Source organism: Cololabis saira, chromosome 12, assembly GCF_033807715.1.
Source record: "Cololabis saira isolate AMF1-May2022 chromosome 12, fColSai1.1, whole genome shotgun sequence".
In the NCBI taxonomy this organism is placed as follows: Eukaryota; Metazoa; Chordata; class Actinopteri; order Beloniformes; family Belonidae; genus Cololabis; species Cololabis saira.
In genome coordinates, this window is record NC_084598.1 from 13,552,943 (window position 1) to 13,568,548 (window position 15,606).

The 15,606-nt window shown below is 40.7% G+C and overlaps 1 protein-coding gene across 3 annotated transcripts; it reads left to right on the plus strand.

Annotated features, from left to right (window-relative positions):
- Positions 1 to 2,419: 2,419 nt before the first annotated feature.
- Positions 2,420 to 9,781, plus strand: LOC133456305 (tumor necrosis factor receptor superfamily member 14-like). 3 transcript variants are annotated; one of them, XM_061734776.1, is made up of 6 exons: positions 2,420 to 2,651; positions 5,634 to 5,759; positions 5,845 to 6,003; positions 6,110 to 6,194; positions 6,796 to 6,822; positions 8,216 to 8,345. In XM_061734776.1, exons 1-5 carry the CDS (start codon positions 2,516 to 2,518, stop codon positions 6,800 to 6,802), a joined length of 513 nt encoding a protein of 170 aa, XP_061590760.1. In that variant the 5' UTR covers positions 2,420 to 2,515; the 3' UTR covers positions 6,803 to 6,822; positions 8,216 to 8,345. The 3 variants fall into 3 exon arrangements, with proteins under 3 accessions (XP_061590760.1, XP_061590762.1, XP_061590759.1); XM_061734778.1 differs by having other exon boundaries at positions 6,796 to 6,808; positions 8,216 to 8,279; XM_061734775.1 differs by lacking the exon at positions 6,796 to 6,822 and having other exon boundaries at positions 8,216 to 9,781.
- The last annotated feature ends 5,825 nt before the right edge of the window (positions 9,782 to 15,606 follow it).

The window sequence follows — 15,606 nt, forward strand, 5'->3', positions numbered from 1 at the left end:
CCATACACCAAGACTTTGTTATCTTTTAGCTAATAATTTTGTTTAAAATTAGTTGAAATGTTTTAGTTCTACTTGCTTGTGCGCACATTTAGATAGGCTATTATTTGTATAGCTGTGCATCAGTCACTATGCAGGGAAACAAGTGAGATTACACCATCATTCTTTTAATTTATGTATTAGGGACATCAACGACTGGATGTCCGGAAATGTTTTGCTTCTAAATTCAGATAAAACAGAGGTTATCATTTTTGGTACAAAGCCTCTTAGGAAGGGATTAGATGCTGTTGCGATGGCTTCCAGTGCAACTGTGAGAAACCTTGGTGTTAATTTCAACCAGGATTTGTCGTTTAAACCATATGTGAATCAGGTTTGTGACATAGCATTTTTCCATCTCCGTAATATCACAAAGATTAAGAAAATCCTCTTGCAGAATGATGCAGAGAAACTAGTTAATGCATTTGTATCTTGTAGACTAGATTACTGTAATGTGTTATTAGCAGGATGTCCGAGTGATTTACTGAATATCCTCCAGCTGATCCAAAATGCAGCAGCCCGAGTGCAGACAGGAATCAACAAGAGATACCACGTCTCTCCAGTCTCCTCCATTGGTCCCCGTAAAAGTCAGAATCCAATTCAAAATGTTATTACTTGCGTATAAAGCCCAAAACGGCTTAGCTCCACAATATTTAGAAGACCTGATAGTACCATATGTTCCTAACAGAGCTCTCTGTTCTCGGAGTGCAGGTTTACTCGTAGTTCCTAGAGTATCCAAATGTAGATCTGGAGGATGGTATTCTGCTATCAGGAATCTTTACTATGGAACCAACTTCCAATCTGGGTTAAGGAGGCTGACACCACGCCCCCTTTAAAACCAAACTAAAACCTTTCTGACCACCTCAGCGTCTGCTGTCTACATCTGTTTATATAGTCATCCCTGTAGTGCACCAGTTAGCCATTGTGTCTGTTTATCTCCTTTCTCTGTTCTTCATTCTCTCTGTCTGTTTTCTCTTTTCCTGCTCTGCCCAGTCTGGCCTTCGGTAGGAGGGTCCCCCCCTTATGATCCAGGTCCTGCTCAAGGTTTCTTCCTCCTAAAGGGGAGTTTTTCCTTGCCACTGTTAGGCTTAAGGCTTTTCTACCAGTAGGGGAGGTTTTACCTGTTTATGTAATAATTGCTCGGGGGCAGAGCTGGGTAGTAACGAGTTACATTTACTCTGTTACATTTACTTGAGTAAGTTTTGTGAAATTTTGTACTTTTAGGAGTAGTTTTGAATCACTTTACTTTTTACTTTTACTTGAGTAGATTTGTGAAGAAGAAACTGTTACTCTTACTCCGCTACATTAGGCTACGTTGAACTGTTACTTTTCTTTTATCCCTTTTATCCGCGAACGCGTCAATCTCATGACATCACTGGGTGATTCTTTGAGAAAAATGTTTGTTTTTGCATGTTTTGTCACATTTACACAGACTCAAAGTGAGTTCATGGGCTTGTTCTAGTTCTGCCTGGTTAAAAAAAGAAAAGTACAAAGGCTTGAAATTTTGTGCTACTTGTGCTTAATTTATTTTTTTATTCTGTTATTATTTTATTTATTAAAGTACTTGAATTTACTTTAAGATTATTTTAATTTTAGCTATTTTTTATTAATTTTAATTTATTTTATTATTTTATCTATATAATTTGCCTGAAGATGATTATTTTGTACTTTTGTCTGTTTGAATGGTTGTGTTAAAAAAAAAATCAGACGTTACTCAACAGTTACTCAGTACTTGAGTAGTTTTTTCACCAAGTACTTTTTTACTTTTACTCAAGTAATTATTTGGATGACTAGTTTTTACTTCTACTTGAGTCATATTATTCTGAAGTAACAATACTTTTACTTGAGTACAATTTTTGGCTACTCTACCCAGCTCTGCTCGGGGGTCATGTTCTGGGTCTCTGGAAAGCGCCTAGAGACAACTTCTGTTGTAATAGAGGCTATATATAAAATTGTATTGACTTAAATACGGGTATTAAATACCCGTATTTAAATTGAATAAGGCGGGGGTATTTAAATACCCCGCCGGTCCGATGTTTTCCTCGGTAAATGAGCAGCAGCCAATGAGCAAGGAGGACCTTGCGCCAGTATTTAAATTAAATGAGGCGTGTCCGATGCCTAAAGCCTGAATTATGGTTCTGCGTTAAATCGACGCAGGGGCTACGGCGTAGGGTTACGCAGCCACGCGCACCGTACGGTGTGTGTCACCGCGTAACCTACGCCGTAGGTTGTGCGTCGATTTAACGCAGAAGCATAAATCAGCCTTGGTAAAGCCTCGGTAAATGAGCAGCAGCCAATGAGCAAGGACCTTGCGAAGCCCCCCCCCGGCCCGCAGGATGAATGAACGCCTACGTCTTCATGCTTCATGCGCGCTTCCTGCTGACCGGTCTCCCTGCCGGCCCGGCACGACTCCGTCTCCAGGCTGCGGACAGACTGCACTCCCGGTGTCATCTCGTTGTGTTAATTTCCAACTCGGATACAAATGATGACCGTACTACGTGTGGTTCTTGCATCCGTCGCCGCGGTCTCTACGGCCCACATCTCCCCACCAGCGTCCTGCCAGGGTCACGAGTACTCCTCCTCGGATGATGGCCAGTGCTGCCCGCTCTGCCTAGAAGGTAAACAGGGGGGGGGGGGTCCGTGTGGTCGGGGGTCACTGTCATGCATGTTTTAGCTGACAGACAGACTTGTAGACCTCGATCCTCCTTGCTAACTTGGCAACTTTGTAGCTTCATCTTAGCGAGTTTTCTTTTTTTTAAAAGAAAAGCGACGTCAGCTATTATTGGGGACTTGTGGCAACTCTAGTGTGAAAGCACATATATGTTAAATCGACGGCGTAGCCTACGGCGTAGGGTACGCGGCGACGCGCACAGTACGCCGTAGACTCTGCGTTAGTGTAACGCGGAACCATAAATCAGCCTTTAGGCAGCTCAGCAAATGGGATGCGATGGGGGAAGCCACAGTCGGCTGCTCCTGTCCTGGCCCAGCGCTATTAAATATTTATTTATTTATGCATACATACGGATTCATGTCATAGAAACACTGGGTCTTATTTTCCAGAGAGATGTGTTTTACACTTAGTAGGCCCGTTTGCCCGACCTCTGCGTGCCTGCTGCAGCGCGTGGAGGGCTCATTCAAGATACAAAAACACATCTAACTGACGTCACATAACTCAAAAACCACAAGGTTCTCTGAGAGAACTTCTCCGACACCAGAGACATGCGTTTGTGGGTATGGGAGTATGGGCGGGGCTTCGGGATGGGGGCGGTACTCCCCGGCCCGGGGCCCAATGGGGCCGCTCCTGAGGCAGCAGGCCCCGCCCGAGAGAGATGGGTTTTTTTTATTTTGTGGAACCACTTTTTTTTTAGGATAGGATTCAACTTTAATAATCGCCAAAGGGGAAACTTCATTGCCACCATGGCCACAACAATACAACATAAAACAATCAACAATACACATTAACAATGTCTCCACCTAGGGACAGCAGTGGATCAATATAACAGCAAAATAACCAGAAAATGACCCCCCAAAAAAGGGTGATAAAAGAAAAAAAGAATACAAATCCATTTAAATGTGCAAGACAAGTATAGCAGCAAATTAAACAGATAAGAATATAGCTGCAATTTAAAGTGCAATGTACAAGCAAATATGGCAGCAAGTTATGACAGCCTAAAAGAGTGGCTGCAGTTTAAAGTGCAATGTGCAGTACAAGGGTTAATAGCAGCAAAACATGACATCAGCAGTCCAAGTTAAAAAGTCTGGTTGCTGCAGGAACAAAGGACTTCCTAAATCTCTCTTTGGAGCATCTGGGCAAAAGAAGCCGTCTACTTCTGCTACTTCTCGAAAAAAAGCTGTACGGGGGATGATCATCTTGGGACAGGATAACTCTGAGCTTCCTCCTAGTCCTCTGCTCGGTTCTGACCTCCAGAGAAGAAGGGCTCATACCAATGACAGATCCTGCCTTTTTAATAAGTTTGTTAATCCTGTTCCTGTCCTGTCCAATGTCAGGCTGCCGCCCCAACAAACAACCGCAGAAAAAAGGACACTTACCATTATAAAAAAACATTTAAAAGGAATCTGCTGATGTCAAATGATCTGAGTTTCCATAAGAAAAATAATCTGGACTGGGCCTTCTTAAAAAGAGCATTGGAGTTCATCTTCCAGTCCAGTTTACAGTCCACATGCACACCAAGATATTTATATGAGGGTACAATCTCTACGGACTGTCCTTTAACCAAAATAGGGTCACTTGGTTCATATTAGGTATAAAGCATTGTATTATGTTGTGGTGAGATTTTCACACTCACAGTTAACATTAAAACAAAAATTGCAAGTGAATCTCTTAATGTATTTTGGATAAAATCGTTCGTAATCAACAGCCATCTATCAACGTCATACGTCATCATCGATCACTTGTCAACAGAGCACAGTAATCCTACAGCCTAAACATGAGCGGGAGTTAGAAACCCAAAAGTGGAGTGATAAAACGCAAAGAAAAAGAAAAAAGGGAGCAAGAAAAAGCCAAATTGCCCAAGCTAGACGCATATTTTGTTCACCCTAATCCTCCTCCTGTGGGAGATGAACCACGTTGTTAGCAGCGCTTCATCTCCGGGGATAAATGACGAGAGGCTCCGGGCTGCAAAGGGCCCGGTCATATGTCCCGCCCCCCGGCTCTGATATGTTCCGCTACTGATCACCGACTATAGGAGGAAACCCAGCTGTGCTAAGGTAATATCTGCATCTCTGCCAGATGACCTCAACAGCTTTTATGCACGTTTTGAGCCCACTTTCCTGGCTGAGGTGGTACAAGCGTGCCCCTGCCCCCTAGTAACCTGATGGCATACCTGGCCGAGTTCTCAAGGGCCTCCCTCAGGACAGCCAGTAGCTACTGTTCTTGCGGAGGAGTTGGCAACACTGCTTGATGACAAGAGGGTGATGATCTTTAATTTGAATCAAGTGTGCTGAAGCAGGGAAACATCTAAAACATGCAAGCCAGTGGCACTCCAGGACCAGGATTGACTTAGACTGAAACTTTGTGAATTTTATTTTTAGTGATGGGATGTGGGTGTAACATTAATGATGGGAAACATCAAGAAGCCTTGTGTATGTCTTTGTACACAGGATTAGGGCAACACGAAGTGCCCGATCACTTTTGCACGAAAGTAAACCAATCAGAATGTTCTCAAAGATTTGACTTTCAAAAGTATTGTAAGAGGTTTAATTTAGAATATGCTATTTATCATTTAAGAATCAGTCATTTTTAGAGAACCAACTTATTGTTCACAATCTCACAAGTACTTAGACTAAGTCACAACTGTAAATATATCTATGATGTTTAATACTTGGATGAAAAATCTTTACATTCGGATTGCCTGCAACTCGTCACCAAATTCAGATTTTTCTCTCTGGTCGTGTTTTCTCACCTCCACTGCAGTCGTCTTCAGTTGCTGCATGTTTGTGGGTCTTTCTACCTCCAGGTTTGTCTTCAAGAATTGAATCTACTGGGATGTGAAGTTGATTTTCTGAAAGGCATCGTCTATTTTAGTGTAGCAGGGCTTTGGTTGGTTCTTTACTAACCCGGACTGGGGTGTCTCACACAGGAATGAAAGTTAACAAAGACTGCACCGAATACAAGGGCACGCGGTGCGGCCATTGTGAGACGGGCACCTTCATGAACAAACCCAACGGTCTAAAAGAGTGTCGTCCCTGCACTTCCTGCAACCAGGGTACAATCGGGGGAAATGTTTCAAATTCACATAAAATTAAAAGAAAATGTTAAAATAATTACAATAATTGCTTCTATTTTTTTAGGTGACGGTCTCCTCGTCAAGCAGGAGTGTACAAACACATCTGACACGGTCTGTGACGCTTTAAGCGGTTATTTCTGCAGAAATTACTCAGACGATACAGGTTGCAGTTTGGCCAGCAAACACTCACGATGTGCAGCTGGACAGAGAATAAAAGACCATGGTGAGAAAAATTAGAATCGACCCGTTTTCAACACTTTCTAAAGCTGATTGGCTTTTTTCATTAATCTGTGGTTTAATCTTATGTAAACATGTCGGGTTTCTCTAAGGAACGGCCAGACGTGACACAGTGTGTGAAGATTGTCAGCAGGGGTATTTTTCTGTGGATGGCGTGAACTGCACCCTCTGGACCAGGTAAGGCATCACTTCACTCACATAGTCCATCTGAAATCAAATAACTGATCTTGATCAGTTCAGTTTTTGGTCAGTGTTGTCTGAGAATGGTTTCTCCATGTTGATCGGGGTACTCCGCCTGGTCCAGTCACTCAGATCAGGACCTGTAGTGTTTAATTTTGTTTTCTCCACTCGTCCTCGTGCATCCTGGGGGATCCGGCCACACCTGGACAGATCTGAGTATCAGTGGTCACATCTGGCTGTGGGAGCCGTCTCCCTGTAGAAAACCTGGGTGCAGAAACCAACATAAAAGATGGGACGGGAAGCTTTGTGTGAATGAGAAATCCAGATGTTTTCTCTTTTTTCTTTCTGGAAATTTCCTTGGGGAAACTTTTGCTTGTGCAGAGACGCATCAGATCAGTAGATGGCCCTCACACCTAAATAATCACATCCTGAGATTGTGCTCTTTTATATTTTCTATCTGTCTACTTGTCATCAGATTACCCAGGATGCATCACTGTTGTAGACTGCATTCATAGTACTGGTGGCCTGTTGCTTGTCCTCCTGTCGCGTGGTCTTTCGGCACATCACTAATTATCCAATTTGTTTGTTTTTATGCCAGCCTGTAAGGACCTGTAAGTAAATTCAGGTACATTTAAAAGTGTAAAACATTGAGAACAATTCATAGTTGATGAAAGAAAAGGAATAATGCATGATGGACAAAATATTTGTGAAAAACTCGCATCAAGTTAAATAAACTAAATTTCCTTTTTTTTCTTTTTTTCTTTTTTAAATGATTTGAGGAAGTATAATTGATAAAATCTCTCCCCTACCTATCTATTTGGTTGTCAAGTGCAAGGTCTTGGCTTTACATGAAAACATTTAAAAGTAGAGTGTGCAAAAGCAGAATAAAGAACTAAAGACAGACATACCTTAAACACATAAAATTAACAAAAAAAAAGTTGCGATGCATTGTGGGAGATTACCGAAATGCAGCAGTAAATAAAACATTTTTTTTAACCTGGATTTAGGTCACTAGGATCGCTCAGATCCATAAGAACCAGGCCTGAGTTGATGCCGTTATCGGCAGCGAAAGTTCAGAGCATCTAATAACAATCCCGAGGTTCAACTGCAAATTGCCCGCTGTAACATTTAGTAAATACTCCATTACAAAAAATCTCTAAATATAATAAACTCTATATATTTGATGCATCACAAATGTAGTTTTTTTACAATGTAAATAGTTTTGGTCCTAGTACTGAGCCCTGGGAGACTTCACACCAATGTCCAAGCTTGTTCTTCAATTATCTTTCATCTTTAAGAATTGCTGCCAGTGGTTTGATATATTGTTTCAACATTTTCAATCCAGCACCCCAATAACATGCCATTTATGTCCCAGTTATTTTATCAAATCATCTATATTGTTGTTGTACTTGTCTTTTATTTTACTGCCTGTGATTGTGTGTTTTGCGTTCTGCTGCCTGCTCCCCGTCACCAATCTATTAATTTATTTTATTAATCTGTACCACCACTAAAGTAACTTGAGTTAATTCCTCCCTGCTGAGTCCCGGTTGACTTCCTCCTGAACTCTTTTGAACAAATATGGTAATACTGCTTCTTAAGTGGAGGCTGTTTTCAGTGTGCTGTAGGTGAAACTGTTAATAGTTCAAGAATCCAGCCATAATCATTTGAGGCACATCACTAACCTACTCCTCTGGATCCAAGGCCTTGTTGTAATCTATGACCCGATGTTTGGTGTTTGCAGCAAAAAAAATTCTAACGGGCATCAATCTGTCATGTGATAATCCAGTGGATTCTTGAAGATGATGCATCTTGATATTGTTGATGTCTTGTTGAAATCACAGTCTCTGCAGATCCTCTGTAACTGTCATTGTTTATCACAACATGCCTTAAGAGTAATTGTTGCATGTGTTTCTGCACGTTCTCCCTCATTTTGACTTCAGTGTTTTGACTCGAGTAATGTTCCATTGAAATTCTAGAAAGATGTCAAACTGTCTTCTTTTTTATCTTTTCATTAACAGATGCTCTGAAACTCAAAGAAAGGTCAAAGATGGAGGCTCGACCAGTGATGTCGTCTGCGGGACTGAATCAAGAAGCCATTATGTTTTATTTGTACCTTTTAGCCTTTTCTCAATTGCAGTTGTGTTTGTGGTCGTGATGATTGTGAGGGGCCGAGTTGGTCCGAGTTGGTTGAAGCATAACCCAACTTTTAGCACAGCTGACCCAAACTAACGTAACAAATCTGCAGGTGTGCATTGCTGCTGTTTTATGTTTGTGTATTGTTGTTTTTTTTTGTGATCAAATGTTTTTATTTATCTTTCATGATTTTCTTATTATAAACGGTGGCATGCACAATGATGCCAAACAAACATTAACACATATTTTCCTCCCTTCCAAACCCACCCCTTGGACCTAAGCATTCGGTGAAAACAATTAATAATTAATAATAAGAAAAACCAAAAAAAAGATAATACAACAATAAAAAACAAACAAAAAGAAACGACAAAACAAAAACAAAGGCAAAACATAATAATATCAAAAACTGGACAAGGATAGCTGCAACAAGGTAGTCTATATCAATTTTAAATACGTCTTTCAAGTTTGGCTTTAATTTGATCTGCTGCCATATACCAAAATAAAATATTTTGTTGTTTTTTATCATGGATTCGGGCTGTAGATATTTCCAGATAGATAATATCAAGAAAAGTCAAATACTAATGGGAGATGTTAAGCGTGTGTGGTGGTTTCCATTTTACTGCAATTATCTTTTTTGCTGCTTAGGCCAGCAAGCAAGATTTGTTTTTGACATAGTGAAGCATTGATTGTGGATAAATTATTTAAAATAAGTGTTTGAGGGTTTACTGGAATATTCTGTACTGTTATCAAGGATAATGCAGTTGCAGTTATTTAAATGCCGAGCCACAGCAATGGATTGTAGCCGTAAAATAAATATATATAGTATTTCACCAATGAATAGTCCGGGGGTTTAATTACCAAAATCAACTTTAAAGAACCAGGCATTACTCCAGCACTTTAAAACCAACATGTTGTACATTTTTAATTTTAATATTATTTGTTCTTTTGTATTACACCATGCACCACAATAAATTCCTGTGTAAGAGCCATTTTTTATGTTGTGCAGGTCTTTGTTCTTCCACTAGGGTGCAGTATTATTTCAGTTACTTTCTTTTACCCCAACCCTTGCCCCAGCTGCTGTTGATCAGAAGTGTTGATTAGTTTGAGGTGAGTGGTGGTGGGAGACACACAGTTTTTACACGGCAGCCAGAGAGACAATAGAAACCCTTTTTTGTTCTGTCAATTTATCTTTTTGTTCAAATAAACAGGAACCTCAGCCAAAGATATTACTTTTGCAACCTTTCCTTTTTATTCACTGGAGTGGAGTAAAGAACAAACCATCCAAGTTTAGTTTTTTGAGTAGTCACACCTTGTGTCTGTTAAACTATTTGGCAATAAACATCTTTCTGCTTCTGATTCTGATTCAGTTATTTACTGCCTTTATTTTTACACAGACCTGCACCAGGACATTATTGTGAGGAGAGTTACCGTCCAATATATTTTTTACTACAAAAGTACTGTAAAGTAAAAGTAAACATATTTACAAATATTGCAAACCATATATACCGGTATCTAAACCATCGGTAGACAAGGCATTTATATATTTTATAACTCCAAGCTTCAATGTAACGTCATAGTTTTTATTGTTCTTCTCTGGTACGTTAAGGTTTATGTCCATGATGATAAATGAAATTGTGAATTGAATGTTTCTTTCTCAGCTTCACAGTTTCTGTTTTCTTACCTGGTTCTTGAGCCTGCACTGTCTCCTCTCCTCCCCCTATTCAACTAGATTAAAAAATAAACTATTCTAATAAATGCTGTACTTTAGTGTGAAAATATTACGTTTAAATCGTATACTGTATTTTAAACATGGACATACAACAAAAAATGAAAAATAAAAATCTCTTAAATGTAAGGGTGCTGCAGCACCCTTAGCTTGCTCTTAGAAGTAGATACCAGCTTAGATGCTACCTGTGAAATATTTAATCGCTAGTCCTTACAATATGAGCTCATCATTGTATATTTTAATTTTCTCAATTTGTTTGCTGACTTAAGTTGTTTATGAGAAGAGTTCAACATTTGCTTAAAACCTTGTTTGTGTAAATGCTAAAATTATGTAAAATATAGCAATTTTGTCTGTAATAAAATTCAGAGATAACATTTTAACTAATGTATGGAATATTATCTTAAGTGTTAAACCATACGAAATAAAAGACTAAAAATCGATTCATTCAAGCATTTTTATTGAAGTGTCTTTTCTCCAAGGGGATTTCTCCTGTTAGACACCAGTTCCCCTGCCTTAAAAAAACTATTTCACAGGGTACAGATGAAGATGGTGAGCATGTTTTATGGTTATTTTTCCAATATTGTAACGGGTCTTGGATCGATGAAGTCAGTGAAACAAGGTGAGGGCAAACAAAAATCTTAACAGCAAAACTCCACCCAACAAATACACAATATGTCGACACAGTTTGTTTCTTTAGAAACACAATTTGGCACGGCACATCCAAACGACACACTTGTATCGGTCACATGTTTTTTTTTTGTTTTTTTTTTCCTTAAAGCGATACATGCACCAATACGGGGTTTCACCCCATATTCACACACCAGTATTGTTTGGCCCATCACTAGTTTGACCACCCGTCAACCCTCCGTGAAGACTCTGGACTTCCTCAGCCACGATTGGCTTCACAAGGATCCTCTTCCTTCCTCCCTCAGCTACAGCAGAACCGGTCAGCCCTCCAACTTACTGGACACCTCTTGGCTACCTCCGCCTGGACTCATCCTCCCTGATCCAATTCATTCCTCCCTGGTGGATCTTCATCTTCAGATCATCGCCATGTCCGAATTCTAGGTCTCACCCTTCCCCACTTTGTCCCCAGAGCTCCCGATATCCCCCGACTCCAGAAAACACCTCGGCACAATCGTTCTTTTCTTTAGAAATAAACTCCTTAAACCGACTCGCCTCCTGGGAGTGTTTTGCATTTGGGTCAGGTATTCACAGAAAACCATGACATGGTTTTAAGGCCTGGCAATATTCAAAAGGTCACATCCTCTTCAGATTTCCATGTGTCGGACATCGTTGGAAAGCTTATAAACTATACTTTCATACTCTGTAAATGACCGTCGGGAGACTTGGAAATGGTTTTTCCGAGGCTGGACACAAATGTGGTCATGTCTGGTCGGCGCGTGACTCTAAAACACTGACATGAAATATCACGTTGCATGGAAGGATGTCACATCTGACCATGTTACGATTACCTCGGCGCAAAACATGGTCGAGAAACTCTCAGACTGCCTTAATGACATTAAAGCCTGGCTCTCATTTAACGTCCTTTAGTCTAAATGAGGACAAGACAGAAGTTATGATGTTTGGACCGAGTTGCTGTCCCTCCCCAGACCCGTAGGCGCGAGCACATCCATCCCTTACTCGCGTCCCTTCACTCGCTCCTTGTGCACTACAGAATTAATGTTAAGCTTTTGCTATTTGTTTTTAAATGCTTGAACAATCTTGCTCAGAAGTGATGGAACCGCTGCTGCTAAAGGCCCCCCAACAGGATCTAAACCAGGAACCTTGTTTCTGCGAGGCAACAGTGCTGACAACCACGACGCTGTGCAGCCCCAGAGGTTCAAACTGTTAAACATCTTCAAATTGTGAAACTGTTTCGGCATAAAGGTCCTTTCCATAAACTTGCACTATCCTTGAATATCTCATATACTCTTCTGTTATTAACACAGTAATCTGTATTAGGGTGTGTTCAAGCAGAGAAACCAAAAACACGCAGGACAGCAGCCCCCCGAGGATGGGAGTATGACACCTATGATAGAGGAAACTGAGCTTGAGACAAGCTTGTCAATCGATCTTGGATGCCAGTGATCTTCAGGCACCGCTGTATGCCAAGAGAAATCTGGTGGGTTTAAGAACAACTTTGGAAATAACTTACAGTTTACTGTGCCTACTACAAACGTAGGTTAAATCTCAGTCAGACCACGACATGCAGGAGCTTGATCCAGAAATGCTGCCAAATCTTTTTCATAATTGATTAAGACAAAGTGGAAACAAAATCGAAAAACATTTCGGTGGCCAAAGAAATAGAAATGGGAATTATTTTTTTTTGAAAACGAATGAGAAGAGGAGAAATATGTCATTTTGCCAGCGCTCATTTTAAAAGGCTGGTATGCGTTTGTAAAGGTCTGGAGGCTGATGCACACCTAAAAAAGACTTGGTGAAACAGGTGCGTAGGAGTAGGTAGGAGTGAATCAAGGAAAAAAAGGGGGTCTCCCGCACACTGTAAGGTCAAGTGCAAAAAACTTTAATAGGGTAAACAAAAAAGCAACGTTTCGGTCCACAGGACCTTTCTCAAGCAGAGATTTTTAAAAGAAAGATCATTTCAGGTACATATATGGCCTACTATAGATGGGACAGCCAATCACCGGCTGGGTCAGTGGGGGGTCGCAAGAGGACCTGCAGCTGTAGGCAACTAGTGGTGATTGTATTGCAGCTCCGCCCAGGGGTTGTACCTGTAAAATTAATCTCACCTCTGTCAAGACAGGAACACTCACAAGTGTATATTAACACAATAGCGGACAAATAAAGAGTAGAAAAAGTAAAGATACAATGCATGTACTATACCAAGGGAAATAGCCTTGATTATTTTAAAAACTTACAATAACAGTGCATGGAAAGGAGGATCATAGTCATCGTAAGACCATGCCGGTCATAAAGTTACAGTACATATGTTGATACGGTTTTAAACACAAAAAACACCTCACTGTGCATGGATGAAAGAAAGTAGTCATAGTAAGTCCATGCCTGGTATCCTAATAGTCACATAGAGGTCGGGAGGGGGGTGGTCCAGTAGGGTTTCAATACCTGGTGATAGATGCATGTAATGATGAGCAGAATAAATAAGATCTTTGTTGATCATAAAAGCCGTATACTACTAAGTACAAAATTATAGCATCACATTCAATAAAAAATCATCGTTAAGACCTTTAGGGGATAAAGTCTGTAAGGTGAAGATCCAGAATGCTTCACGTCTCTTCAAAAGGAGGTCATGATCACCTCCACGAGGTGGTGATTTAACCAGTTCAATGCCATAAAATCGCAAGGTTGCGATGTCATGCTTGGCCTTGTTGAAGTGTAAGGCCACTGGTGAGTTTCTGTCCTGTCTGCGGATGGCACTCTTGTGTTCACTGATTCTTACTTTTAATTTTCTGATGGTCTTGCCCACATAGCATAAACCACAGGGGCATTTTAACAAGTAAACGACATGAGTAGAGGCACAAGTGATAACACTTTTTATGGGAAAACTTTTTCCTGTGTGAGGGTGGCAAAAAAATGAAGCTTTGGAGGTGTTGTTACATTGTGCACAACTGCCACAGCGATAATTTCCATTAGGGAGGGGACTCAAGAGAGACTGAGTAGGTTGAGGTGAGCTACTCTGTGTGAAGTTGGCATGCACCAGATGATCTCTGAGGTTACGGTCCCGTTTGAACACAAAAAGAGGGGGATCTTTGAAGAGAGGGGCCAGTTCTGGATCAGAATTTATGATGTGCCAATGTTTTTTGAAGGCTGATTTTATCACATGTGAGTTAGGGGAGTACGTAGTAATACAAGTAAAGGAGAAGTTCTTACTCTTCTTTTGTCTGGCGCTAAGGAGTTCCGAGCGAGGTTTGTGAAGTGCTGCATGAAATGTTCTTTCTTTTAAAAATCTCTGCTTGAGAAAGGTCCTGTGGACCGAAACGTTGCTTTTTTGTTTACCCTATTAAAGTTTTTTGCACTTGACCTTACAGTGTGCGGGAGACCCCCTTTTTTTCCTTGGTATGCGTTTGTGCCTATGCTACTGGCAGCAAGCACATTTTGGGAAAAAACATTTTTTTAAATGTCCTAAAGACGGACCCAAGTTTCAGGAAAACCATCACGGAAACATGTTTGATGGAAGGCCTTGCATCTTTCAGCAAGACAATGTCAAACCACATAAAGCATCCTTTTCAAAAGCATGGCTCTGTAGTTTCAGAGTCCAGCGGCTGAACTGGGCCTTCCTGCAGGCCAGACCTTTCACCAGTCTAACACATTTGGCATGTCAATTAAAAAAAAAAACATTACAACCCGTGTTGAGCATCTTAAATTTACCCTATAAAACACAACAACAATAATTCTTCCCCAAAACTCTTCCGTTCCCAGAAACATCTGGACTGTTGATAAAAGAAGCGGAGACACAACGACTTGTTTTGATACTTTATTTGGGAGTCATTGTTTGGATTTATCTGAGCAAATGGTTCAGAGCCTCCCGCTGGAACGGCACTGCACCGATCAATACGCTGGCAGAAAGTTACTTCCCCCTAACTTTTACAACAGCACCAGAAGACACATCCTTTGGAGGTGGAATGTTTTTATGTATTGTTTCTCAGAGGGGATTACAGACTCTGTCATCCACGTTAGAGTCATTTTTGAGTAAGGACAAAACCTTCTGGATGGAAAGTGAAACATCTGCAAGAACCAGGAAAATAAAGTCCTGTTGCCTTGATCCAAGTTTGGGTTTTTACATTTCAGAAGGATTAGATTGTTTGCACCAAACAAAAATAAAAGGTTGAGAACACAACAAAATGGATTAAGAAGATTGTAGCAAGACCCAAATATAGGAGAGGAGGCGTCAGGTGTGGTTGACAAAGTCATTATTTAAACAAAAAGCGCTGCCAGGCAGGGATGTGAAAGAATAAACCAAAAGGAAACTAAACTCAGAACTGACACTCGGGACAAACTAGACGAGGAATCTGAACAGAGTAAGGACATAAGGAACAAACCAGCATGAACGAAAATGAAGGACAAGACAATTTAAACTCAAGGGGCTGAGAAGACACAGGCACAAACTCTGGTGAACTCGGACAAGTCAAAACAGAGCTAAACTCAAGGATACAGCCTTTCAAAATAAAACAGGAAGAACTATAAACCCCAAACCATTACAGTTCCCTCATCATTAAAACCTGAAAGGATAAGGACGAATCATTATAGTGATAGAAGAAGTAATGTTTGTTTTTCCTTCATATCCGACTGAGGAGGTCACCTAAAACCTGGACAGGCTCAGGTGGAGACAGAGCAAGAGTTTAAATCATTTATTTACAGAGAATCGGTAATCACTGGTTAATTAAATGGATGAATTAGAAGTAATGACGAGGATACAGCTGGAAATACTAGAAATGCACCATTATATGCTTCACTGTGGCTGTGGCGTCATATTCAAGATGGGCCGACTGAGACAAAGTAAGACTACAGGAGGGACTGCGGTGTTCATCAACAACAGGTGAACTGATGGACAGACGTGACTGTGAAGGA